This window comes from Cuculus canorus, chromosome 8 (genome assembly GCF_017976375.1).
Source record: "Cuculus canorus isolate bCucCan1 chromosome 8, bCucCan1.pri, whole genome shotgun sequence".
Lineage (NCBI taxonomy): Eukaryota > Metazoa > Chordata > Aves > Cuculiformes > Cuculidae > Cuculus > Cuculus canorus.
The window spans coordinates 34,356,108-34,384,028 of NC_071408.1; the positions used below are offsets into that span (position 1 = coordinate 34,356,108).

General features: G+C 41.8%; 3 protein-coding genes across 10 annotated transcripts in view; 2 read left to right on the forward strand and 1 right to left on the reverse strand.

Annotated features, from left to right (window-relative positions):
• The first annotated feature begins 3,323 nt into the window (after window positions 1-3,323).
• On the forward strand, window positions 3,324-11,283 carry C8H1orf146 (chromosome 8 C1orf146 homolog). Its single transcript, XM_009556252.2, has 5 exons — window positions 3,324-3,472; window positions 5,945-6,038; window positions 7,092-7,260; window positions 10,063-10,141; window positions 11,146-11,283. Exons 1-5 carry the CDS (start codon window positions 3,401-3,403, stop codon window positions 11,242-11,244), a joined length of 513 nt encoding a protein of 170 aa, XP_009554547.2. The 5' UTR covers window positions 3,324-3,400; the 3' UTR covers window positions 11,245-11,283.
• GLMN (glomulin, FKBP associated protein) lies at window positions 11,260-27,611 on the reverse strand. Of its 8 annotated transcripts, none has more exons than XR_008450914.1 (20): window positions 26,919-26,986; window positions 24,842-24,916; window positions 24,255-24,380; window positions 23,293-23,412; window positions 22,391-22,499; window positions 20,997-21,243; window positions 20,410-20,509; window positions 19,869-20,056; window positions 19,350-19,403; window positions 18,393-18,423; window positions 17,958-18,047; window positions 17,410-17,451; window positions 17,252-17,325; window positions 16,866-16,950; window positions 15,823-15,932; window positions 14,623-14,686; window positions 14,017-14,140; window positions 13,728-13,791; window positions 12,475-12,557; window positions 12,291-12,344 (listed from the first exon to the last, which is right to left on the reverse strand). XR_008450914.1 is itself a non-coding variant. In XM_054072523.1 (19 exons), the coding sequence occupies exons 2-19, from the start codon at window positions 24,905-24,907 to the stop codon at window positions 12,237-12,239; spliced, it is 1,818 nt and encodes a 605-aa protein (XP_053928498.1). In that variant the 5' UTR covers window positions 24,908-24,916; window positions 26,919-26,979; the 3' UTR covers window positions 11,260-12,236. The 8 variants fall into 8 exon arrangements, 6 of the variants coding, with proteins under 6 accessions (XP_053928498.1, XP_053928494.1, XP_053928497.1 ...); XR_008450913.1 differs by having other exon boundaries at window positions 13,728-13,845; XM_054072523.1 differs by lacking the exon at window positions 13,728-13,791 and having other exon boundaries at window positions 11,260-12,344; window positions 15,823-15,929; window positions 26,919-26,979.
• RPAP2 (RNA polymerase II associated protein 2) overlaps window positions 26,211-27,921 on the forward strand; it is a 37,072-nt gene continuing 35,361 nt past the window's right edge. The window contains exons 1-2 of the mRNA XM_054073791.1: window positions 26,211-26,235; window positions 26,847-27,119. Of these exons, the coding sequence (XP_053929766.1) occupies window positions 26,211-26,235; window positions 26,847-27,119 (298 nt within the window). The remainder of the gene's footprint in view (window positions 26,236-26,846; window positions 27,120-27,921) is intronic.

Genomic DNA, 27,921 nt, shown 5'->3' on the forward strand with positions numbered 1-27,921 from the left:
GATAAAAGATTTTGCCTTGTCATAAGTTAGTTATTCATCCAAATGCTCAAGCCGTTATCTTCATCGTATGAGCGTTCTAATCCCAAGAACATTCTGTTCCTGCCTACGTGGGGTTCTCTGCTCTGCTCCCGGGAGTTACTCGACGCGCTGCCAGGCACAGCCGTGTTCATTCCTTCTCTTGCAGCCTCACCTGCACGTGAAATGCACTGTGTAGGTATGTGGAAAATGAATGCTTTCAAGGTGTAAAGCTAAGACTAGCAGAAGGTCAGTAATTATCACAGCAGAGATAACTGTAAGTAGTAAAATTAGGTTAGCACGTAATGTCAGGTAGCGCTGGAACCATCGAGTCACTTTTCGGAAGGGAGGCTACTGGGAGGAAGAATGCTCTGAAGAATGCACAGTCCAGAACATAATGTTTTCTTTGTGTCCAAGCACTATTTAATTAGTCTTCTCAGATGAAAGGAGAAAGTCAAGTCGCGTACGGAGTTTCAGAATCAAACAGCATTGCAAGATGAATTCCTTCCAGAATTGTCCCCCAAAAAATTCCTGGCCCAGGGGCTCAGCCTGTCCCATCGCCTAAGACTTGGACCACGCAAGAGTGAGCTGGGCGTCTATGCACAAGGAGGCAGGGGGGTCCAGTCCCTTCAGAACTTTCTAACTAAGAGAGAGTCTTATTTTCATTTTGTATGTGAGCTATTGTCAAATGTAACGACAGAGAGAAATATGTTCAGTTTCCATTATAACTTTTTGCCAAGCGAAATGAAGATGCACAGAATTTATATGAGTTAAAACACAACAACTAGAGTCAAAATACTGGCAGGAAGCAGTTACTCTTCAGGTTTTGGGTTTTCTCATTGTGCTATGATGCCTTTCAGGCTGGAGGGGGTGTGCAAATTCATATATAATAGGTGAGTATAGAGGAGTAAGGCAGCGGTTGATGTCTCAGGAGCCTAAATCCAGTGCTTAAATTGCTCTGTAATTTTTTAAAAAATGTAATAATTTCTCTCTTCTTTTATTTATCACCCATTCAAAGCAGCATTGCACTGAAGGAAACAGAAGTTAAAGATGTTTACATTTTTAATTGTTTTTTTTATTCCATTCTATTCCCTCTTATTATTTTTTTCTCTTTGTTGTGATTCCATTAACGTGTGTACATATTACTCATACTCCAAAATATTAATTCATATACACTAGTGTTTTAAATCAAGTAGAACCACTACAAACCAGTTCCTACTCTTTGCCACTGGGATTCCTCTAGTACTGAATAAAATTCATTCATCGTGTCTTTGAATTCAGACTTCACATTGGTGGATGTCAGCGGCATCATCAATTCTCATCATAGGATTGCCTTATTATTTTATAGTTGTATTTTAAAATAATTTCTGATGTTCTTAACACCCTGATTTTTGTGTGCAGTCAGAGCATGAGGCTCCAGTGCGTTACAGGAAATGACTTCACGGCTTGTTGGTCCTGTCACAGCTCTCCAGAACACTGCAGCCAGGACACCTCGTACATCTATTATTTTCCTTTAATTTGCTGACTTTTGCATTTACACTCCACAGAAATTTGAAAATTCAGTATTCGAAATATTTGACTTCCTGTCAAGGGTAGCATGGCACTTCCATGCCCTCGCAGCAACGGACAGCTTGGGTGCACTTGATGAACAGAAGCAGGAAATCAGGTGTGAATCCACTTCTTTTTTGTCTGAAAAGAAAGAGTCATCTTTAAATCACTAAGATGTCTCATTATTTCTAAGCAAGCCAGACAATTTGCTATTTAGATATATCATTTTTAATATGTAGATGAGGTCACTATTTTAAAATGCTCTAAAGAGAGTTTTAAAAGGACAAGCTTATACTATGGTCTCAGATTTTCAGTAAAAAATACCAGTTTCAGCAGACAGGCATGAGTCTCGCTTCATGGGCCGGGTGAAGAGCAGAGCTGGAGATCAGCGTTCTCTTTCAGTACTTTCAGTGACTGCACTCCAGTTCCTCTTTGCCATATAATAGAAGTACTCTTTCCTCTTATATGATAAAAAAAAAGCAGCTCCAACACTCTCAGTGTTTCTCTTTCAGTGGATGTGGTGCTGTTTCCTGCTTGCACATTTTTGCACTGTTCAACTGCTATGTTTAGGATATCACAGAAAAACCACTTCTTCCCCAGAAGAAGCCGCAGAATTAGTTGTCCATTAGCAACAGTCCCTTAAGACTTTTTTCCTATTGAAAAGCAGCCCCATTACCATTATTGTTGATTACACCCACTTGTTCTGCAGAGTGTCCATCCATGCTTTTATACTTTTTATCATATAAAAATAGCACTCAATCCATCCTCGCGTGGCTGCGGTCTCTCAGGCCAACACTGAGCTTATGGCAGACTTTGATGAGGACAAGGCAGCAGGGCTGTCAGCAGCATCCCCATGGAGCCTGACTGTACACTGCGGACTCGGGGTGGAGGAGAGGCAACCGGCTTCGGTGCCTCCCGCCGAGGCCAGGTTGCTCTCTTAGCAGTGTAGCCACTTAGCCACTCTCTTAGCCACTTCACGTGGCTGTTGGGAGCGTTGGTCGCCATCTGTGGCCGCCTCAGACCAGAGGTGAGGTGAGGCTGGTTTGGACTGCATCCCATCTCCGGCTAGGAGCGGCTGCAGCTCCTCCAGGGCGTGGGGAAGGACGTGGGGCCCCAAGAGCCATGGCCAGCAGCCATGGGAGGGGGCTCTGCTCTGTGCTCCATGTTCTGTGTGATGCCAAGGGATCCGTGCCCGGAGAGCCCTGACCTCCAGCTACGCTGAGGGGCCCTGCTCCATGCCCTGTGCGATGCCCGAGGGCTCTGTGTCCAGAAAGCCCTGCAAGGCTCAGCCGCGGGGCCAGCGTCCCCAGCCTGTCTGAAGGAGAATCACGGCCAAGCTGGATATCCAGGAGTGTTTTGAGAAAAGTGGGATGCAAACGCACCTGAGGAGAGCTGGTGCTCAGCCCTGTGGCGTGGGGGGCCCTCCAGGCTGGGCAGGGGTCCAGGGCACTCTTCCCAAAGCATCTCAGTGTAAAAGCTGCACTGTGACAATTGTGCCCTTTGGAAATGGAGAAAAGGGTCTTTAGTGGTTTTCAGTGCTTTTAGGAATGTTTTTCTGAAGTAACTCATCCATCACGCTACCTTCCCCGTCGTGGCTTGGAGGAAGCCCCTCAGCTGCAGGCTCTTCACAGCCATTTTGTACCCAATTCCCCCGGGAATGGGCACCTGGGGAATCGGGTGCTGCTCTGGGGTTTAATCAGATCTCTCGTGGATCCAGGTGCCTTAAACACTTCACCCCTTTAAGGGGCAGGCAGCTGTCACCTCTCTCTCCCCTCCCAGGCTCCTCAGAGGGTGGCAGCTGAGATTCCCCTGCAGAACCACTGACCCGGTGAATGAAATGGCAGAGAGCAGCAGGCGGGGGGAGCAGCCGGGATGGGTAACGACGGTCATCGTGAGCACAGCCCTGCAGGTACACCACCACGGGGACTCACCAAGAAATGCTGATAGAAGCATTTCCTATTTTCTTTATTCTATTTTGTGCAATGTTTGTGAGACTTCACCAGGAGTATTGTGTCCAGTTCTGGAATCCTCAGCATAAGAAGGATCTGGAGCTGTTGGAATGGGTCCAGAGAAGGCTACAAAGATGATCAGAGGACTGGAGCACCTTCCCTACAAGGACAGGCTGAGAGAGTTGGGGTTGTTCAGCCTGGAGAAGAGAAGGCTCTGAGGAGACCTTATAGCGACCTTCCAGTACCTGAAGGGGCTACAGGAAAGCTGGAGAGGGGCTGTTCATAAAGGCTTGTGGGGATAGGATGAGGGGGAATGGGGATAAACTGTAGAGAGGCAGATTTAAACTAGACATAAGGAGGAATTTCTTCATGATGAGGGTGGGGAGGCCCTGGCCCAGGTTGCCCAGAGCGCCGGTGGCTGCCCCGTCCCTGGAGGGGTTCAAGGCCAGCTTGGATGGGGTTTTGAGCATCCTGATCCAGTGGGAGGTGTCCCTGCTTATGGCAGGGGGTGGAACTGGATGGGCTTTGGGGTCCCTTCCAACCTAAACTATTCTATGATTCTATGTTAATGACTATAGGTTTTGAGGATGAAGCAGTGACACTAGTCTGAAGCGGTTTCTACTATAGTTCTGGTTCTTTTGTGTGTGTGGTTTTTCTCCTAGCTGCTTCTGTAGCTGTTTTGTATTCTCGCCACACGCTATTCTGAGTTATGCTGCTTTAGGACTGTCCTGCTAACTCATCATTTTTGCACTGCACTGACGCTGCTTTCAATTAGCACTATGAATAATTCCAACAGAAACGTTTCTAATTTTTTTAATTTCTCCCCGAACTCTTTGTTTTCCATTATACATTGTCAATGCTGGGGTAGATTATTACTCTGTGAGCATGCAATGCAGTTTAAAAGAGAGTCTGACAGATACTGACGTATATTTATACCCGTTAATATCAGAAGCCTGGACTGTGTTCCTTAGTCAAGTGAAAGGGCAGACAAGGAGCTGGTAATTAGTTCCTGCAGCTGAGACCAATTTCATGCCAGCTGGAGAGAATTGAGGGGCAAGAGGGCTTTGATTCACAGCGAGGATATCTTATGCTCACTTGGCTGACAAGGTTATCACCCCATCTCTGCTGTGTAAATGGGTGAATGGTGTTGAAGTCATTTCTGAATCATCTCAGTTTAAAGCCTATTCTTAATTGACCACTTGCCTTGGAATGACAGCCTGTAAACTGTCCCGGTTTGGGCACTGCTTCAAGAACAACTTAATCCATAATATGGTGAGAGGTATTGGAGGGTAGTGATCTAATCTGCGATACCAGCATAACTCACTCCTACAAATAAGAGCCCCAGCTCTGCTCAAAACAACTGCTGTTGGTAAGGACTCCCAGGAAGCAAAGAAATGGAAGCAGCTGAATAGAAAGCTAAGATGGCTGTTCTGTTGCAAAGACTTTGCTTTATATCAGTTTTGATTATGAGCTTTCTCTTTTTCCTGTGCAGCTATTCTTTCCTTACAGCTGTTATTTATATTTGTGCATTAAATGATTCACTGTCAGCAGTGGCTTTGAAGCAAAGTATTTCCAAAACTGTAGCTATGCCTCATAAGCGGACGCATAAGCATTCCCTTTGCAGCCCAACCGAAAGCTCACTTCTGGTGACTGTCTCCTTCAGGGTTCACTTGCTGTCCGGAGTTTATTTTGTACTTTTCCACTAAATCATGACACTTCCCTCTTTGGGCAGGCTGGCTATGTTTTAAATGAGTATTTTAACAAGCCTGTTAACAGCTAAAAAGGATTCAGTGCTTTAATGTTTAAAACCTATGTGTTTGCACAGCTTCTGTACAACATTATACTGCAGAAATGCTTTTTGCAGGCTGAAAAATATATCCAAACCCACCCCGTTCTCTAGGTGATGATGTTGCATAGTGCCATGTCCTAGTTTCCCTGAGTGGATTGCGTTCTGTCAAAAAGCTTTAAAGAAAACTATGCCCGACAGAGATTTTCTGAACTCTCTTCCAAATGAAATGCTGACATCTGTGAAAATAATGCAGTCTAATTAACTGGAGTCATAGGAACAGGCTGCTGTGTGTTCCTCGCTTCTGCAAATCCTCCTTTCGCACATCCTAAACAGACTGTAAAACGTTTGAGCTGCTTTATGTATTATGCAGGAGTTTCCTATGGCAAACTGAATGTGTGCATACAAAATTGTCATTCAGTGTTTGGCAGATTCCAATGCAAATACTTCAAAACTTCATTACCTGAAGAAGTTTAATTAACATTTTAATACTTTTTTTTTTTTGCAGCAGGAATAAAAATCGTTTTAAACAACAATGCTGAAGTTCTGTCTATAATGGTTCAGACAATGCTTTGAGAATGTTTGTATCTAACTTGTTGGATGAAAAAAACCATATTTTAAAAATTACCTCTTAAAATTTATTTAGAACCATGAAATTTCTACGCTTCTACAGAGACAACAACACCGCGTCCGATATTCAGAATCAGTGGAGATCGGCTCCGTGATTTTTTCTCTTTCTGGTACAGTACTTTCAAATTTTTATTTTTAAACTCGTAAGCTCTAACGAGGTACAAGCTCAAGCCCTGCTGCAGGCTGCGCCAAACCAGAGGCAGTTGTGTGAAGGCGGAAGGAGCTGTGATTACACATCAGTCAGAGGGTGGGGCAGAGAACTTGGAGGATGAACCATTTTCATTGGTTTGGGCTTCTTTTGGATGTATTGTAGAATTAAGTACATTAGAGTCTGTGACCATCAGCTGAATATTTCTTGTTAGAACTGAGCAAGCACGTTGAGTGCCACTGACGTGTACACAAGAATGAACCAATGCCCTTGGCTTTTGTCTTCCAAGCTGGGTTTGCAGGCCTGGTGGTAGCAGAGAAGTTAGGGAAAGCATTCTTTGAGCATGTTTGACTAAGAAATCACTGAAAGTGCTAACATGAAATTTCTCTCCTTCCTTCTTGGAGCAGAAGATCCTTCAGACAGGTAAAGGAGATGGCAGGCTGAAGCTTTCCTGAAAGGATTAATGCACATGCGCTGGCCTAGTCTCTTGCATCCTCAGCCGTTAAGCCTCCTCAACCTCAGCCACCTTAACTTTCCCTTTCAGAATAATGCAGTTGATGGGGTTATAACTTCATGTTTCACAGTAGACAGTTTACCTTACTGTTAAGATGTTACAGATGTGTTTATCTTCTCTAGAAACAGGACTTGCTGAGCTCTTCAATCTGCTTTTGCATTTGCCCTAAATTCATGTCATCATAGCAGCTGCTCGCTCCTGGAGCGTGTGCTTCCACAGGAGTTCAGATGTCTGTGCTTTGAGTGGATCAAACACTGCGGTTTTTATGTTATGCTCAAAAACAACCTCCGAGTTATTTGGAGTTTTATCTTAAAAATACCAGTCATCCCTGGCCAGGCCCATAATTCCATTTCACTGTCAAGATGTGTAAATTCGTTCGTGTGTTTTGTTCCCTCAGCTTTGAAATTGCTGTTTGAGTAAAAATTCTGCTTCCTTGTCTGTGGGGAGAACTGAACCTTGTCACTGCCATGGCGTGTGCATTTCCCTCCATTTCTCTGACAGGCGTTGCGTTCCTGCTGGCAGACACTCAGGACTTCCTTACGCCAGGGGAGGAGCAGCTCTTCAAAAGAATTCAGAAGTTCATGAACATTCACCGGAACAGCTTTTTGGTTTTGTCAGCTGCTCTTCATGGACCAGAAGAATGGAATGTTATGTTCAGGATCCAGAGAAGGTACGGCTTCAACACCAAACCAAACTCCTCATTGCTCATTCATAGGAAGAAATGAAGTAGCGGGCCTAGACTAAGGAATGTTATCGTAGGAATTATTTTCAGAAATATGAATCTTAATTTGCCAATTCAGCAGAAAATTATTTAAAGTATATGTTTATTAATGGCAAAAGAAAACAATACTAAGTGAATCAATCTGATGTGTCAGAGATAACAAAAGGGGACATTGCTCAAACCAGAGCAAATAACATCCCTTTCAGTGACTTTAGGGTCTGTAATACAATGATTTTTAAAGTCTTCTCTTGAACTGGGAAATTAGACAATTTTCTTAGCTCTGTCAGCATCTTTCATGGTCATTCCGAAACAAAATAAGCAAGCTTCCTTCCTGAGAAAAAGCTTTATTGTAAAGTACAGGTTCTTAACTAGCTTTTAAAATCTGTTTACTTGGGGCATTGTCTACGATATAGAGTTAGAACCACTTAAATAATCAATGCTATTTTACACCACAAGTATAAAGCTGGACATTAGAACTGTTTTATCTGTGGTTTCTAGTGAAGCCTGAACACACCCATGTTTCATTACACAGCTGATGACAACAGTTATCAGATTATGCTCCATACTTGAGTGAAGCCCATTTTCTGGTACAGGAGTCCTTGGTTGTGGTTGATGTTCACTCTTGGCATCAAAGAAGTGACTATTCTAATGGAGTCTTTGATCTTTACTTCCTGGAAACTAGCACAAGTTTCATTATATCCTGGGAATGCTGCCAAACGCTGATGAGTTGCAGAGTGTATGGGATGAAATGTAGGAAATCTATTACCTATTGGTGAAAATTCCATAAATTTTCATGAGAGGTCTTAAAAGCTCAGCCATCGTTCAGCAAGAACGCGTTACTCAGCTGATGGCGATGCTAATTCTCAGCCTGCTCTGTGGTTAAGTACAACAGATTTGTGCACGTGCTGATCACTAACAAAGGCGAAGCTCTGAAACTGCATTCCATTTTGCAACCAGTCATTTTGTTAAAATAAAAGCAACTGTTTTGTCACTGCAGGCCATACCAAACCACTGTTGATATTTTAGATGCGCATGCTTTGTTACTGCCTGGGCAGCTTGGGGTTCTGCTTGTGTCCATACACCACTGACTGAGCTCTTGCACTGCTGGGAGTGAAACTCAGGCTGTACTCTCTCAAACCAGAAATCATCCCTTGGATTTGCGAAAAAACAAAGATCCCTGGTATTTTCAGGTCTTCTTGTATTACCGTTTCTGCTTCTCTACAGTTTTGTTCAGTTGGGAAGTATTATTTTTATTATAATTGTTACCAAGAAAATATCAGAATTGCCGTTCAGCCCCTTGAATACTTGATGTAGGAGTGCGTGTGTGTTAGGGGAAGGGGGAGAAAAGCAATCTTTACCAGCGCAGCTCAAATGAGAGTCCAACTGATATCCCCAGCAAAGCCGCACAGGAGATGTTAAAAACACCCTGGAGCAAAGACCAGCCTTGTGTTCAACAGGCCAGTATTCTTCCCATTGATCACATTCATAAAATACAAATCAAATTTAGACTTGCTGTAACTGGAAGCAAAATTATTGACAGACATGGATTTTCATGGATCTAGGTAGGCACAAATGATTATTGCTTTATTGCACTCTGATCACAGAGTCTTTGCTTCGCCCATTGCCAGGTATCAGCAAAGTTGCATCTATTTATTTTCCTAAACATAAATCAAACCACGGTTCCTGCATCACAGTTTAGCAAAGCTCATGAGTGACCTGTGTGTCTGCTCCTGGGCAAGGACATTGCCTGTAATGTTTATTTTTGCTAATTAGAAGAATGGCAGCCCAGTTCCGATCAGATACCTCCTCACCAGCATGGGTCTTAATGTGAGTGAGTCTAAGTTATCAAATAGATGGAGGGGAGAACAAGCAGCAGTCACATGGGAGGCCACGGGGGAGGCCACAAGTGAGCAGCTGGCACTTTGTCTGGATTAAATGTTTGATTATTTAACATTCCTTATTCTTTGCTGTTAAGTCCCTATCATGTTTTAGCTCTAAAACAGGAAGCGGCAGCAATGCTAACATTGTCATTGTTACTCAAGACACAAGTCCTGAGGCACTGTGTCTGCCTAAGCCTTGATCTCTCTCCCATGACTGCACTGAATGCTAACTGATGTTAAAATATTTTAAATCTACAGATCCCATCCTCAGGAATGAATTCATATAAATTACATTATTTACAGACAGATAACGTAAGTTAGGTTAAATTATTTGAATAAGTTTTGACATGCTATTCTTAGCAGAATTATCCCATTATCTTACTCACACCTGACATACCGATTGCTATATTTAGTGTGCTGCAAAGATCTAGTTCCAATTCTGAAGGATTTTTAGCACAGTATTTTTAGATCCTTCCCCGTGTTCTCTCAAAGCCATAAAAAAAAAAAAAAAAAAAAAAAGCCTTTTTCCTGGCACTTAGAAAAGACAGTCCTCCATAAAACAGCAGAAGAGGGCTGAGTTCTCTCTGGACGTACACACGCTTAGGAAGAGTGAATTGACCGATTGCCAAAGAGCCCCAGGAAAAGAAACAAGCCCATCCAGATCCCACCCAAACCAGTGGCACAGAAACAAGACAGATGGGCACACAAACAGCACGAGCTCTACAGCTGCCTTTAGAGATAAAAGCAATCTCCTGGGTGACAGCACAGCAAGAAGCTGTTTACATCGTGTGGGAACGCTTGTTGAGTTTGATGGCAGAACCAATCAACTGTGCATTCTAAAAGTAACCCCTTAATTTGTTTTGATGCGCAGGTTCCTGGGCAGTAATTTACGTATAATACCAGTTCATAATACTGCTGAAACTGTGAAGCTAATGCTAACTATAGCGAAGGTAAGTCTGGTCACCTTTACTTACAAATAGTGGCTGTGCAGAAGCACATGAGCCAGGAAAAGCCAAAGACTAAAAATAATCGCTTTTCCAATGGAACTTTATGGTCACGTTGCCCATAACCCATGTAATGCACAGAGGTGGGATTGGTGCTCTGGTGCTTTAATCCATGGTTACAGGCAACTTTCAAAGCTCCCAATAGCAATGATTAAAACAAATTAGACATTTAAGAGCTAATTCAGCTCTTCTTTACCCCTATTGAGTTCGGTTCTCTTCACATCGTTTGTTACTGCGGAACCAGCCTGAGATCTGAATATGAAATGACCAAGTAAAAATGCCAACCTGAGAACTCTAGTTACTTATGTTTTTTTACTGATGCACCTACTGCTGTATTATTTCTGCAGCTTCATAATGACTGTTATTTATCTTTTCATCTGCAACACAGTCTGCATCAACACATTACTAATTAAATCTATTTACTGAACTTCCATGAAGAGCATCTGTCTATGAAAACTCTAAGTTAGATGCTAATGATAACAGCACTGGCAGCACAGACATACCAAAAGTAAAAGAGAGCAGGTAGAAGGACATGTTAGAAATCACATGAATTTACATTTTAACCTTTCTGGAAGTGGGCATCTCAAAATAAAAAGTGTTAAACTGTCCAGAGCGTTCCACATTTTAAAAGTGCATAAGCTGCACCTCACTCTGTGGCAGAAGCTGTTCACTCATTACAGTTTTGGCCCAGGCACTTAGAGCTTCCCAGCTCAGTCTCTTTATTTCCCCCCCTCTTTTATTTATTTTCTCTTTATATTTGGTACATGGATGCTGTGCATTACTGCAAATCACTTCTGTGCACATCATTCCTGAGTATCTACTTCAGAAAACATGATTCACATTTCACTGCAGAATAACTTTACATTTGTACTGTTTATAACATAAGATGCTGAATATTCTATTACTGAAGAGTTAATGTGTCCTACTCATAACATTTTCTTTCCTCCAAGATAACTTCCAAGCTGCGAGCAGATATTCATTACAAAATGGCCTTGACGAAAGCCCAAATAATGGAAAACAGCCCAGTCTGGAGGATGGTTCAGGAGTAGCAGTAGCAGTGCAATATATTTGGAGGATTTATTCATAAATAGAGTGGCTCCATTTTACACAAAATATATAATGTTGTTAGAAATAGTTACATTTCAGAAGTCTGCATATACAGCTTACACAGTTGAAATGGAAATTCGTATTAAATAACTTTCCAGTTGAATATACCAAAAATTGTTACAAATACCCATTCTAAGAGGGGGGAAAATGGTTTAACTGCAGTACAGAAAAGTCATCCTTATTTTTAATTTGATTCTGAACTTATGAGCTCATTTGTTTATAATAATTTCCCAAAATATTTAATATATTTTTGGGAAAGCTTTATGATTAAAGATAAGGATGATCAAAACAATTCCAAAATACAGGTTTCCTATCCTATGCAAAACCAGCTCTATGTGTGAAACCTGATACAGTGTGGTCTTAAACAAGTGTTAGCTGTTGTGTTACTAAGTTTTAACATCTTATTTGGCTCAAAGCTAATGTGTTTTTCTTTAAACCTGGTTTCATTTTCCATAGCATTTCTACTACTCTCTATCTACAGCTTAGAGTCCTGTTTGTAAATATAGAAGCTTGTTTGTCAGCATTAAAAAGTGCTAATAAAAATACCTTGTGCTTAAACAGCACTGTTTAATTAAGAGTTCTCCAGTGCCTTTATAAAAATCCTTATAATTTGCACCACCCATCAGCAACCTTTATCAAACAAAGTCTGAAAATGAACAGAAAAATAAATGCTTGACCAAACGTCCTGGCCACAGCACAGAACAAATTAAAATCTTTTGTTTCTAAACTTAAGAAATTGCATCCCATTCTAATGAGGAGGACTCTAGTGACCAGGACACATCTGTGAATCCCATGCACCAACCACAAAGGAAAGAGAACAGAGCAGCGTCTGCAGCTCTTTGAGGCCTCTCTAGACTGCTTTTCTTTGAAGCTGGTAGTCTCCTTTCAGCTCAAGTCTTACAGTCAAAATGTTAATTCAAATACTTCCGCTGACCTAACTGTTGTCATCCATTCCAGCCTTTATTTTCACTTCAATGAGCTCTTCTACTCGAGCTAGCACACTTTCTATTAAATCAAAGGTGAAGAGAGCCGAGTGCAAAACCTGAAATGACAAAAGATAAAGGTTGTTGTTATTAGAAGAATTTTATAAGTTTTTTTACCCATTATACAAGTCCATTTGTCTCCAGATTGAGATGATAGTTTCCAGTACTTCTGCATAACGAAAGACTCACCTGAAGCTGCATTTCAGTTGTCATGGCAGGCATCTTCTCCCCACTAACAGTTACAGAGCAGACTGTGTTTGAGCTGTGTGCTTCTGTGGAAGAAAATAACCATCTAGAGGTCAGGCTGCTCTTTCACATAACTTTTAGAGTGAAAACTATACCTACTATATTAGCAATTCGAGGCAGTAATTGTTAAAGACCACAAGCCCAAGGACTGACCAACCCAGGACAGGAGGTGCTGAACCTTTAGAGCAAGACAGTATGAGCTGGTGCTCTCTCTACACTTTCTCCATCACACGTGACTACATTACTAAACAAGCAATAGCAACAAAATTTATAAAGCTAAAATGCACTTTAAAAGAAAAAAGTAATCACAACATCTGATGCTTTGGGTTTTTTTTGGGTTTTTTTTGGTTTTTTTTTTTTTTAATGGGGTTTTGTGGGGTTTTTTTGTTGGTTTGGTTTTGTGGTTTTTTTTTTTTTAATATTTCCACATCCAGAGAGACAGCAGGAGTTTCTTCAGCTTGATTTAATGCATCTAGGCATGAGAAACATTTTATAAGAAAAGGCTGCAGGCATCTGTTTGAGGCAGATCACTTGCAGCAGGCAAGACTACAAGGACAAGTTAGAAACCAGCGGGGAAGAACTCTTATATCTAGATCCCATATTTTAAATTAAGGGTAAAAGGCCAAACCATTTACTGTTCCGAGTCACAGATTCTCTCCCAAACTCACACCTCCCTATGCTTTGTCAAAGGCCATTGAGGCCTTGTCAAACCCAAGAGGGACTTAAAGAAAAAGCTTTCCAACTGATTTGCAAGGATTCCTTTTAGAAAGATACGCACAGGTAGCCTTCAGAAACATCCCCCCTTCTCTGCCTCACAGAGTTTACAACGAGAGAAGAGGGTAAGACCAAGGGCAAAAACCTGTACTGACATTTTGGGAGCAGAAGCCAGCTCCTTGGGCTGTCTTATTTATACCAGAGAGCACAAGAGGAATGAGGATGTGACAGACACAGAGATGGCCCAGAGCAGCTACAGCTCTTATGCCCTGTGGAATGTGGCTGCCTAACCCACAGCAGAAGCTGATTCTGTGTGTCAGATATAAAAAAAACATTAAAAAAATCCTGACCATAATCCCTCAGGCTTTACGAGAGCACCTATTGGCTGTGCGAGTTATTTCTTCTCTCATCAGCCTCCCCACACCTGCTATGAAACCCAAGGGCTACGTATAAACAGGGAAACTTGGATGCTCCTGCCTCACCTTAAAACCAAAAGCATAAATGCAGAACAAACTTTGAAGATCTTCATGTGACTTTTCTAGGAGGCTTCCACAAGGTTTCCAAATGTGATGAGAGACAAACAAGTTCAGATTTTTCTGACTAATTACAAAAATCATTAATATCAAATACACAAACACTGAATTATTTGAAATTTAGAATCACATCAACAGTTAAATAAAACATGATCAGTACAACACTCACCTTTGCTGGCAAAGCATTTCCAAAGTTTCAAAATATCAACAGAGCTAAGCAAAAAAGAAAACAACTCACCTCTTCTGTTCTCTTTTGTGTTCTTTATCTCTGCTTCATAGTGAGCTTTTGACATATTGAGTCCCACGTGCAGTGGCTTTAAGAAGTTCTGCTCTATCTTGGCGAGTGCAGCCCACACACCTGTCTGTTCAAACAGAACATGGAGGGTTACACATCTGTTCTAATGGAGCATCGCAATGCTAAGGTTTGCACTTTGCCTAAAGATGAATAAAACGAACCTCTTGAACTGCAAAAGGTCAGTATTATTGTCATACAGAAATCCACCTGGAGGCTTGAGGGACACCACTGAATAGATAAGCAAGAGGAATCTTTTTTTTCCTCATGACAGAGATATTCTTTTATGGTGATACATGTTAAAACTGAGGACATAGACCACAGCTCAAGGCAGCGTAAAAATTTGCTTGTTTGCAGCAACAACTGAGCATGAATGCAACCAAATTTCAGCATAAAAGAACACACCACACATCTCCTAATGTGGTTAATAAAAGCATCACTTCTGAGGTACTGACCATCACAAAGGAAAACTGGTTTTGAATAAAAGGTAACAACATTCACAGGAACCCAGCCCTCAGCTAACCCGTAATTCCCAAATCAATTAGTACTTACTCGATTATCACTTTCACAGTCTTTAATGACCAAGTATCGCAGTAGATTTAGTGATGCCATAATCCTGCAAATTAAAACGGCACTATTATTTAGAACACTGATTTATACCCCAGAGATAATTTAAATTGTCTATGAGCCAGACATCCTAAAGATATCCATTTGTACAAAAGGCAGCTGCTCCCCAGCTGAGCAATAATGCTTAGTCTTGAGCACCACTGTGCAGTCACATCCACGTTAGAGCAGTTGGCATCATGCAGGTGGGACTAAACCTGTCAGCAGAGCAAAGGTCGGCGATCATGAGAGGGAAAGATCTCTCAGAGACAGAGCTTTATACCACAACTTATACCACAACTAGCGATGTGCATCACCAGTGATGCAAAGCGGACGTGAAACTACTGCGACAGTTCACTTTGTATTGAATCTTTATTTTGGGATACTTTTTAAAAATACGCTTTTTGCCTTTGCTTTATCACACTTATCAGCAGAAACTATTTACTGCTTTTTCCAGATAAATGGTACAATCACAGATCACACATCTGGGCTTTTAAGTAGTTAAGTGTCCATCTGGACGCTAGCACCCTACTGGCTTCCAAGCCCAATCTTCACTCATCACACAGGAAGAGACTTGTGTCACACAAGAGATTTTTAGAGGCATCTCCAGTTATTTTTGAGTTACTTAATGCAAGTGTTTGCTGTTCAGGTGGCTCTGTATTCTCACTCATAAGACACTGCATTCCCAGGAACAATCTGTCAACCAGCCTCCAAAGGGCTGCGAGCTGTAAGCTGCGTCTGATAGTTGTGATTTGCCTGTGTCACAAGTAAGACAAGTTAACACATTTCTTTTGTTCCTCCAGTCGCTCTGCAGAAAGCTGACAAACCATACAGTCCTGCAAGAAGAATGCCTTGCCAATTAGTTCTGTAACTTGATGTGCAAGGCCTTATATTCTCAGGGAAGGGAGAAGGAATTCCTTTCTTAATGTTAAAATCAAGGAAACAGCATTGTGCCATTCTTCTCTACAGAGTCAGTCAAAAGGATCATTGAAATCAGTGATCATTTCCACTTCTAGTTCCAAGAATTTAGAATACATTGATGCTGTCACCTCATTAGTTACATGACAGAGAACCTCTTGTAAAGTAAGGCAGCCTGAAGTCTTTTAAAGTGACAACAAGAGAAGAAAAGCCTCTGTGATTAGAGCTCACCTATCCGAGTTCTGCAGCAGATCTGTCTCAGCACCTTCCGGAAGCAGAAGCACCAAATCTAGAAGGGAGATCAGGTGATGTCCTGTAAACCAAATGCTGTCACACACCTTCTGAAAAAAAGAACACAAATTCATAGGCTGGAATTTTAAAATTGCCTTTTTGACAGCCAGGGTAACACTACACGGAAGAAAGGTATTGAGAGAATTCTGAGGCTGCACAGTCAAAACATTAATTAGTAAGGACATTTCAGAATACACTTTTACCTATTCGATGTTGGCACAAGCTGCTTTCGGAACAGTTTTCATATTATCACCTCCCTCCCCTTGCTGACTCAACACACAGGACAAAGCATCTTCTAATACATAGTCATTCATCGTTTCCTGACAACTATGCTAGCATAAAACATGCATAAATTCACTATACTGTCCTATCTGTAATAAGGAAGTATCTTTGAAAATCAAATTGTTTTTTCTTTTTAAAAAAAAATAAAAGAGAAAAAAGAGTTAGTAGTTTATTTTAAATTAATTTTTCCAACTTCCTTGTATAAATGATTATAAAATATGAGATTTAAACGCTTTGATCTGGCTTAACCAGATCAACTTATGACAAGTTTCATGTTAGTGATGCACTCACAATGCTGGCTGCCATCATAAAAACCAAGACAAAACCAATAGTTCTGTCTGAGCTGTAGCATTTGAATCATATTCAAGAAATGAGGATCTGTGAGAATATAGTAAGCTACTGAGTAGTTCCCCTTTAAGAGGCAAGCACGTCTTTTCAAGCACAGAAAAGCTAATAATAAATTCTTAGAAAAATACAGTAAGATTGTGAAATTAAAAAATACATTTGTAAAAATACAATGTAAAAATACATTTGCAGAAAGAAGCTAAATCACTCTTAAATTATATAATGTACCAATCTTATGTTTCTTTTCTGAGTGGATTTTTTTAACGCATCACTCAAAGCTGAAGCTGTACACATTTTCCCAACATAACACTGACAATTCTGGGGCAGCACGTCATGTTTAGTGGCAATCGCCTCACCGTTAATGACAGGTGAATCTGATCTTTTATATTTTTAATGATGTACCCTTCCACGCCAGCATGGTTGCTTGTCTTCAGTAAACACCTTCAAACAAAAAAACCAAAAGTATTATTTCTTCAAAGCTGCCTATTTTAGCCATCATAGCCTTATTCACTGCATGGCAGTTTTAGATCAGATAAATGAGATGTCTGTGTAACCTTTAAATCAGCTGACATAAGGCAGCAGATTTTGTGGGGCAATTGGAATTCATTATTTATCCAATAATTAACACAGTAAAATCAATGCAGTTTACAAGATGGAAACTCTGACAGAAATCTTTGCATCTATGCAATTTAGCTTGCAACAGGGCTGGCAATACACAACCCCCAGGTATCCAGACACTTACCTGAATAACGTGTATTTTCCCTCTGCATCAAATTTGTCTATGAACAACTGCAAAATACTCAAACTCTTCTTTCTCTAGAAAAAGAAAAAGATGTTATCAAATTAATTCTAATTAAATAAGTCCAGCACTTAGCTGATTCAGTGGGTCCTGTTACGTACCAGATGCTCCATGGGACAAAGGGTCATGACTTTCACCAAATCCTGCAGTCGGACAAAGAAAATATAAGTTCTAATTACATACAAATTACCACATTGCATCATACTGACCAAAATCTACTCTTTAAAAAAACCAAACTACCAAGCCTGAATCCCCCCCAGCCCACAAAGCCACAGCTGCGACAAAGTTCTCCTCAGGGAAATTCACACCAGTTCTGCGGGTGAACTCCCAGGGCTGCCATTCTGGTGCTGTTTTGTCCAGATAAGAGCGTAGACAAGCAGCAGATTTGTGAGAGGCAAAACTAAGCAGGCATCTTTCAGCTCAGCGCCCACCTGACGCAGTGGCCTGCACACACACTGAGGATGTTTCAATTGTCACGGGAAACGCATGTTGTAGTGGGCGAAAACACAAGCGATCCTGTACTACACTGAAGGTTTCCATTTAACGAAACAAGCATAAAAAGGTTGAGCAGTGTGTCCCCTCCCAAACACCCAGCTACAGCTAGGTATTTATCAGACTTTAAAGACTTCTGCACATTGGGTCCAATTACCTGAGGTACGTTAATGAAGTCTCTGAATTCTAAATACTGGTGCAGAAGGCTGTCATCTTCCATTCTCAGTAAACAGCTCTCAAACAGATCCTGCCGGGGGTTAAAAAGGCCAACACTGTACACACACATAAGCCATTCTTCCGTACACATAACATTTCTGGCTAAACCCACCTTCACTATCAATGCTCATTCACATACCTGAAACTCCTAGGAGCTACGAATGTAAGGAATAGTAATTTAAACATTTATGCATCTGCATAAATTTTAGTATCTATAAGACTGAAAAGCACCTAATTAAGCCTCAAAATATTTCTGACACTATTGTCTGAACTATCATTTGTTCCTTTCTCAGAGAGGGAAACAAACTTTTGCCATTACTTAAACCGGAGAAAATAAGCCTTCTAACATTGAAGATTTGATTAGAATGAAACTTACAAGTCCTTTAGATAACACAGACTCTTCTGTTCTAGAAGAAAAAGAAAATTATCAAATTTAAGCTGCTAATTAAAAAGACACTGTTGATATTTCAGAAGAAATACTAGAAGAGAGATCAAAAAGAACTTGTCCCTCAACAACGTTCATTCTATTTTCCATATGTAGTACCTTTATTATTCCTATCCACAACTTTTAGAATAAACTGGCTGATGAAAAACTGAAAATTCGACCCCCCTCTGCAGAGTCAAAAGTTCTCTCTTTTTCCTCTGTATTTATAAATGCTCAAAAGTAGTACCTCACACCTCACAGGTAGCCAGACACTGATTAAAGAAGCAAATGAAGCTTTTCCCCAGTTACTCCCTTTGCACAGTTCTGCAAGCCTAGGAGAAGCAGAGCAGATCTGCAACTGAAGAGACTATGAAGCTTTGTTTAAATTTTCTCAGGAAATGGGAAGCATTTATCATGGGAAACTGCCCTTCTACAGCAGTGCTAGAAACTGTTTGGTTACTGCTGCTTAGGGAAGGAGAAACAATCATAATAAACAGAAAAGTCTGGTTCCCTTTAGAAGTTCCAACCTCTAATCAGTTCGCATATCACACCAGAACACATTCAAATAAATGCTGTAATGATAGTCTCCTCTAGTAGTAAACTACTGGTTACACAAGCACAAGTAAACAAACAATCTAATTATTCTGTTTATGTGTTTAAAAGACAGATTTTGAATTTTCAGAATAAAATTTCTAAAAGTGCTGTCGCAACACAAGCTGGAAACAATGGATGTTTTGGACAACTTTTTATACTTCTTAGAAAAATATGTCATTTTGTTATGGAACTTTCCATTTGAACTCAGGTTTAAAAACCTCCTCTGAACTCAGCTGGTGTACTCAATATTTGTTTCTGTGAATTACTACGGTAGCTCACGCCCACCCTCTAGAACCCAAACACCACAAACCCTACCTCTTCAGGAGCACTTCAATATGCGTCATATTGCATTGCAGAAGGTAAGACGGACTAAAAGGAAAATCAGGTTTACATTAAACCACATACACATGCACACAGTTAGTGTATGACAGGATTAGTCTCATTTGAAGACTTTATAAACATATCTGTATAAAATTAACAACTTTGAAACAGACACAAAATAGTCAAATTGCTGTTAATCACTCTTACACAGAAACTGTCTATAAACAGAACTGAAAATGTAACATGTTAATTTTCAGCCTGTGACTAATCCTAGCAGTTTCTTTAAAAGGACAGCTCATCTCAAATCAAACTAACAACCTGCAGGACTGTGGTATGGTCTGATGCACGTAACACAAGCTACAAAAAATAAAAATGCATAAAGGTTGACATAAAACAAATACTGGTGAAATACACAGTTTTCTTTCAGAACTAGTCACAGACCAAACATTTTCTTCTGCTCAGAAAGAATCTTCAAAAACAGTCTTACAATAAGTGAGGAAGAGCAGTTCTTACCCAAATATCACTGGAAAGTGATCAATACCAAAATGCTGAACAAATACCAGATATGACAGACACGCCAAAGAGTCTGCAGAATTCTTCCGCTCTATGTCCACAAACTCCCGATTCTCCCAGTCTGGACTTTTGCCTTTACGATGTAAGAACACTAATGGAACCAATTCTCTTATATCCCACAAAATGTCCTAAAAAAGAGAAATACTGCGTACAGTTGCCTTTAAAAGGCCTGTGCTCCAAATGTTTCACACCTTTACCTGTATTCACTGCAAGTTCTCTTACACAGCATACGTATACATTAACAATGATATATACATGTACACAAAAAAGACTTACAAAGAGCAAAACTGTATCTGTAAGATCTGCAGTTTCCAGAGATGGGACCTGGCACTGTTCCAGACCTTTATTCACCTATATTATCTTAAAAGGCCCAGTCAATCAAGCCACTAACCAATAAAGGAAGTAAAATGGGATCTACAACAAATTCCGAACTAGGCCACTGTTTTTGTAAACACTGTACTTAATTTTGACTGCACTTAACTATAATTTCAGTTGCAAAACGCCGAAAGGGATGTTCTTCGATGCCTTCAAGTTGCTCGAGCTGAGCTGTCAATAACGGATATTCCAGGCTTTTCATACAGCTGAAAGAAAAAGGAGCAAAACTAAACCACCGATAAGGTCACACACAGACTGTAAGTGTCATTGATGACCAAGAACAAAGTCTATACTCTCATCAGTTCCTGCTATTCCTGATATTCCAGAGAGAATAACAAAAATAACATCTCCTGTAGAAGCATTCCTTAAGATTTCACCTCCAGGATACTATTACCCTCACTATTGTATATTTGAGGAGAAGCAGAACACCAAGACATCTCCACAACACAGAGGCTGATATTCCTTTACCATTTCCCTGTACTAGAAAAGTTTTTTACCTTTCTTCTCTTGGTTCATAAGTATCTAAGACATATTTAGGGGGTTTCTTTTTCAAAACACCATATCAGTTCACGTAAAATGGCAGCATTATATATAACACAAGCAAGATGATTTATTTGCTGCTTATGTGATAAATGCCTACCGTTCATTTTAGTTGAGTTATAGGAATACATTACACTGACATGAAACGCTCACAATTTTAATAGCTCTTCTTTCAACTCCACGTCATTGTATTCTGATGACTTTTCCATGTTCTTAACAACTTCATTCACAAAAGGTTTAGCGAAGTGCACCACCGCATGACAACACTGACAGAGACCAAGTTTATCTTCTTGTATTTGCTCTTTGGTGTAAGGTACAGGTAAGGGAGTGAGCTGATTCATAATTACAGCCAAAGACAAACCCACGGAGTAGGCCTTCTTGTGCTGAAGCTTTAAAAGCACTGGGAGAAAGCGGAGAAAAAAAGACAAACAGAGAGAAAGAACATTGAGACAAAAAAGTCATTACTTACTTAGTAGGGGGAAAAAGTGAAAAAAAAACATGACTACAGAAGAAAGCCTTCAGTTTCAGAGGAGAGGGGTCAAAACCTGAAATCACATGAGCAAACCCAGCAAGACTAAACATCACCAGTGGTTTAACATGCAGTGGTTGAGATGACCATGTGTTTGAGAATGACAAATACTCAAGCAGTTGTGTTCAACGCACTCCTCCTTTCTCTGTAGCACCATGATGAAGACTGAAATCTGTCTTTCTAGAACTATTCTAAGCAAAATAATATTCATTTATCTGATCTGGGAAGCTTATTTATTTTTGCTTTATTGCTTGACTCCTCCTACACTTGGTCAAACCAGCAGCAATGGCCCAGCCTTTCGGCTGAGGTCTGACTCTACCTGAAGCAGCCCAGGACAGTTCCATACTCCACACAGAACCAAAAGAAGAACTCCCACTAGTTCTCCACTTAACTTGCACTCAGAGCAGGCTGACTGCAGACCAAATGTCCAAAACCCATGTACTTCCCATTACCAAAATGTTTCTCTTGTTAAATTCCAATATAATTCAATAACGTTTCACAGACTGCTGCAGACTTAAATTTCATACCAGACACTGGATTCCATCTCACTTAAAATAGAAACTACTACTTCTCCCCTACTTTAGTGCATGTCCAAACCCAGTAATTTTAGGTTTTATGTACAAGCCAGAAGAATGCTTCTCTCCCACCAACCAAATATTGTAACCTGCCTCAATTTGAAATCAAAACTCTATACTACAAAAATACAGAATTGTACATTTCAGAGGTTAAATACTGAAGAATTTCACAAATCCATGCAATCCTCTTTCAGCAAGAGGAGTGTGAATTGTTTACACCTCTAAATTTCTTGTAGAAATTCTGTAAATGATGAAATATAGCTGAATACTGCTTTTCCATCTAAAATCTTTTTCTAACAGGCCAATATAAGCATGGAGATTACATACTGCGTTACTTTACAGAACATAATAGACTGAAAGGCCTGTCAGGACAGATATTGAAACTATTGAAAAATAAATGAGAAAATCATTTTTCAGAAATCACATGAAAAACAGCATCTTACCTGTCTGCAAGGGCTGAAGCAATAGCAAGACAGTCTGGCACACTTGCTCTCCAGAAGTCTGCTCAATCTGCTCAAGCAAACCCAAAAGAAGTTCCTTCGGATTGCATAGCTGCAGGAGAGGAAGAATACATGTTTTTAATCACCACGTTCACCTGCTAAAAAATTCACCACAAACAAACTTCAATATAGAAGCTCTTGGATGTCAAGAAAGCAGGTCTGAACATCCGAGATAATCTTTAAGAAAACAAATATGAAACGATACTTACTTCCCTACAATTCATGTCGTCTGTATAGTGTTTGTGTGTGTACACTTTCATTTAAGCCAAAAACACATAATAATGACACTGACTTGATTTCTATCATGTATAAAAACTTCACAGTACCCTAGCAAAATAATCGCTAGGAGAACAGAGAACAGAAACTTCAGTGTGAATTTAACTCAAGCTATAGTGTGCAAGTTGCTTTTTAAGTAGAAGAATTAAAGGGAACTAGTTTTCTAGAGGCTAACACTTTTTCCTCGCACCGCTCCACCAGAATCATGAGGACCACCACCATGCTCTATCTGCAGTGGACAAGAGGCAGTGTCCTTGTGGCCACTGACTGCCACAGCAGGCTATCAGAAACTCTGAGAGTTCTATCTGCCTTTTTCTTTGGGGCAATGCTATGTCTCTGTTTTGCCCAGTTACTAATTACATAAGATTTGTGAGAAGGTAATTATCTCCGAGAACACTAAGCCTGTGTCTAATTCAGACCAAACTGGCCCATGAATTTCAAAGTTGTGGGAGATGGACAGAAGAACCCAGAAACATTCATGCCATGTTTTCTTTGGAAATCAGAAGGCAAATAAGGACCTCTCCTTCCTTACAATTATTGTATTGTAACCATATATTTCAAAAACATACCTGTGCCAACTGATCAAGTATCTTCAGGCAGTGTTCTCGCTTATCATCTTGCTGTTTATACGTGAAAATACATCTAACAAGAGGAGAGATGAGATTCCAACCCATGTTCTTGACAATAACCTAAAAAACAGATTTTCAGAGAATAAATCAAAACCGGACATCTTCCAAGCACAGAAAGACAGTATACATGAAGGCCAAAAAAGACAACAGATAAGTGTCCTGGCTTTAACCAACACCAAAATTGAAAATTCAACATCCATTACCACAAAGTTCTGTACCTGACATACACTGTATTCTCTCCCCATACCTATAAACACAGCTTTGCATTTTGTTGAGGTTTCTTCAATGTATTAATTCTAACATGTCAATATCTAAGAATCCATATGGCAATACATTTAAAACAAGACTGCGCAGAGGAGTTTTGCTGAAAGAAAAAATGCTTAGACAAATTATGTTTAACCTGAGGGAATCCAGAAGGGATGCACCCTCTGCCTGATTGCTGAGGGGCAGAACAGGGGGCAGAATGCTTTGACACTGTGCAAGCACTGTTCAGCCACAGCTGAAACACTAGCATGCTCTCAACACTGTTTTGGTCAGAAACCGAAAATTGCACCGCAGGCTGCCACTAAGAAAATCAGCTCCATGCCAGTCAGACCCAGAACATCACCTGACATGCTGTCCCACAGAACAGGGACACCGTTGCTTTCTCTTTATTATGTTTTTGTCCTGTCTTTTCTCTTTGCTTAACTTACTGGAAAACAGTCCTTAATGGTTTTGTTAAGGTTTCTGTGAGCTAACTGAAGTTACACAAGAACGCGCAGCTAACACAGAACAACATATGAACTATGCAGGTGTACAACCTCACTCCACAGTGAAAGTAGCTTCCCCTTTTTAATAAGTATTTTTATCTATTTCACAGTGTGTTAGTGCACAATTAATACATGGGGCAAACTTACACTCACCTTGTTTTTCTCATTTTGAATTACTTCTAATAACTGAGCTGCATACCCATCTTCTAAACACTTCTGGCCTGCTACCTGAAACAAATTAAAATCTTCTCCTTTGAAATCAGCTTCTTCCAGAATTTGCTAGAAAGGAAATACATGCACATTTAACTCCATAGTTATCAAATGCAAATAAAAAATAAGAAAGCCCAAGCTTCCATTTCAAAGTTAAACAGAGTCATTGTAATTTAAAAAGCTACCAAGAGCTGCTATAGAAGACAAAGCAGTATTTCAATTGCACTTGCAAAATCCAGACTACAGCACGTTGTTTGGAAGATGGCTTTCCTACAACAACCTGCTAGGCTTTTGTTAATTCAGACAGCTACCACCGAGTACAAGAACACTGCTTTTTTCCAAGAAGCATAATTTTTCGAGCACCCAGGGATAAGCGCCACAGAAAAGTCAACAAAACATGGCGGCTGAACTTTGCTGCCTATTGAGGAGTCCTGCTAACAACTGCCTTGTGTTTTGGGATCCACTGGGTTTTATTATAATAAACACACACTGCTTACATTTGTTACTTTTATGGAAAGAAAACTACTTACACATCTTTGTATTATGGCTTGAAGTTCATCAACTGCCATTATAGTCTGGCTTGGTTCTTCTGGCATTGAAAACTACTGTAAATTAAAAAGTGCAGTATTAAAACACATGAAGTAAAAACAGAGACTGAAAAATAATTACATTATCAAAAAAAATGCCAATAGAGGAATGAGAACCACCTAGACAGACAGATATTATGAAGATCACATGATTAACAAAACAGAAAAAAAGGATTTTTAAGAAGCGCATACTATATTATTCTACTGCCCATATTTGCAGGAGACTAATACAGACAGGAAACAACCTGCTTCCTATGTACACAGAAGCAATTTTTCAAGCAGTATCAGAGTGTTCTTCAGAAGCCAGGATGCCTCAGCTACTCCTTGGTCAACTTGCACGGGCAACTGCAGCTAACACAGAGCAAGCCGGGGCTCACTGCATATTAAGTGCAGACACCTACAATATATTATATTTTCTGTGACTGCTGTCATCAGCAGAGCTCCCGCTCACCTCCAACAGGAGCACTCTAACCTGATACTTGGGATAAGCACAGCTGATCCAACCGCTGCACAAGTTTCTATCAACAGTCCAGTCAAGACTACATACACATCATTTATTTATTTCTAGTGTCTAGGCTGGTTTAGTTCAGTGGCCTCTTACCTCTAGGTAATTTAAAATCTTCTTGCTAAAAACACTGAAGTTAAACATTTGAGTAATGTTAAGTACATACAAAGTTTTACATAGCCAAGACCATTAATTACAAATAAAATCCAGCTTGGTTATCCATGAGATATACCATAGCAGCACTCAATCTTTATAGTTTTAAGTAATTCCATGTGCCTAAACCTGCTTATATGACCACTGTGTCAATTCCCTGCATAATTAGTGAATTATTCACCAAAACACCCAGTTCCACTTTTATACAGATCTCTCAGTGTAGTGACCTTAATCCCTCCTCTTATGTTTGACCTCTGTGCCGTCACACACCACCTTGACAACTGCAGTGCCTGAATGTTTACAAAAAATAGGTGACTCACAAAAGCAATCTAGCAGCGCACCCAGCCTGTCATTTCAATTGGGTCACTACTGTATATTCCATTACACACAGTGTACTACACAAGCTTTTAATTTTACAGGACATTACTAATCCTACCGAAAGAACTAAATACACTCCTGAACACTAATATTGTTGCATTTTCACCCCTCAGTAACGTTACAATACGCTCACAGCCCTGGGACAGCCCCGAATGCCCCTGTGCTGTCCCAAGGATTGACCAGCTGAGCTTCTGGATGCTCTCCGGCCTTAATACCTAATCCTGCTTCTAATTAAATCCTTTTGGCAGCTTCAGTGGCCGGAGGTGAGCACCCACGATGTGTGAAACCCTCCACAAAGAGGGTTTATTTTCTGCAATAACACCCACCCATCTCCCTCTTTTCTAATAACATCTACCTGGCCCTCTTCTTCCCCCTCCCCAATAACACCTGACAAGCTCCTTACTCCCAGTAACACCCAGCCCCCACCTCCCCAGTAATGCCCACCCGGCTCACTTTTTTCCAATAAGGCCTGCCTAGCCCTCTCCTCCCCAATAATATTCTCCTGCGTCCTTCTCCCCAATAACGCCTGGCTCCCACCTCCTCAGTAACACCCAACCAGTTCCCTCCTCTGCAATAACACCCACCTAAGTTCCCCCCTCCTCAGTAGCACCTGCCCAGCTCTTTTCCAATGAGACCCACCCAGCTCCCTCCTCCCGAATAACGCCCGCCTGGCTCCCTCTTTTCCAATGACACCCACACAGCCCCTCTTTTCCAATAACGTCTGCCTCGCCCCCTTCTCCCCAGTAACACCCGCCCAGTCCTCTCCTCCCTAACAACACCTGGCTCCCCCTCCCCCTTAATGCCCACCCGGCTCTTTTCCAATGACATCCACACAGCCCCTCTTTTCCAATGAGACCCACGCGGACTCTCTTTTCTCAATAACGCCCACCCAGCTCCCTCTTTTCCAATGAGAGCCACACAACCCCTCTTTTCCGATAACGCCCGCCGAGCTCCCCCTCCCCACGCACCTCCCCGCTCCGCTACCTCCCCTCCTCAACACCGCCCGGCCCCGGGCCGCACCGGCTCCTTCCCCCACGCCCCACACACGCCGCCCTCTCCGTACCCACCGCCCCTCGCTCCGCCCGAGCCGCGGCCCCGCCCCCGGGGTCAGAGGTCGCGGGGCGGCGTGCGCGGCAGTGATGGCGGCGGGGGCGCCGCGGGGCAAGGCCGGCCGGCGGCGCGCAGGTAGGGTGCGTGCTCCCCCACAGACCGCGCTGTGGGCTCGCCCTGCGCCCTCCGGACAGCGCGGCGGGTCCGCCCACCTCACTGCAGCGGGGGGTGGGTAGGATGCGGGATGCGTTTTTCCCCTCTGCGCGGCGCGTTGGGCTCGTCCTGCGCCCTCCGGGCATCGCGGTGGGCGCGCCCCAATCGGTGTGGCTGCGGGGGTGCTCGGCCGCGCCAGCGCGCCCGGGTCTGAGCTCTGAGTGTACTGGGGTGTGAGCAGCCACCCGCCTCCTGGGCTGGGAGGGGACCAGTAGGGAGGGGATTCTGCCCCGCTCTGAGACCCACCTGTGTCCAGGTGTGGAGCCTCAGCACAGGAAGGAGACGGGGCTGCTGGAGTGAGACCAGAGGAGACCAAGGAGATGATCCGAGGGCTGGAGAACCTCCCGTAGAAGGAGACTGCTGGTGGGGGGGGGTTGTTCAGCCTGGAGGAGAAGGCTGCGGGGAGACCTTCGAGCAGCTTCCAGTACTGAAAGGGGCTCCGGGAAAGCTCGGGGAGGGGCTTTTATAAGGGCCTGGAGTGACAAGGGGGAGTGGCTGTAAATTGGAAGGGGGAAGATTTAGATTGGACATTTGGAAGACATTCTTCACGCTGAGGGTGGGGAGGCCCTGGCCCAGGGTGCCCAGAGCAGCGGTGGCTGCCCCATCCCTGGAGGGGTTCCAGGCCAGGTTGGATGGGGCTTGGAGCCCCTGATCCAATGGGAGGTGTCCCTGCCCATGGCAGGGGGTGGGACTGGGTGGGTTTGAGATCCATTTCAACCCAAAC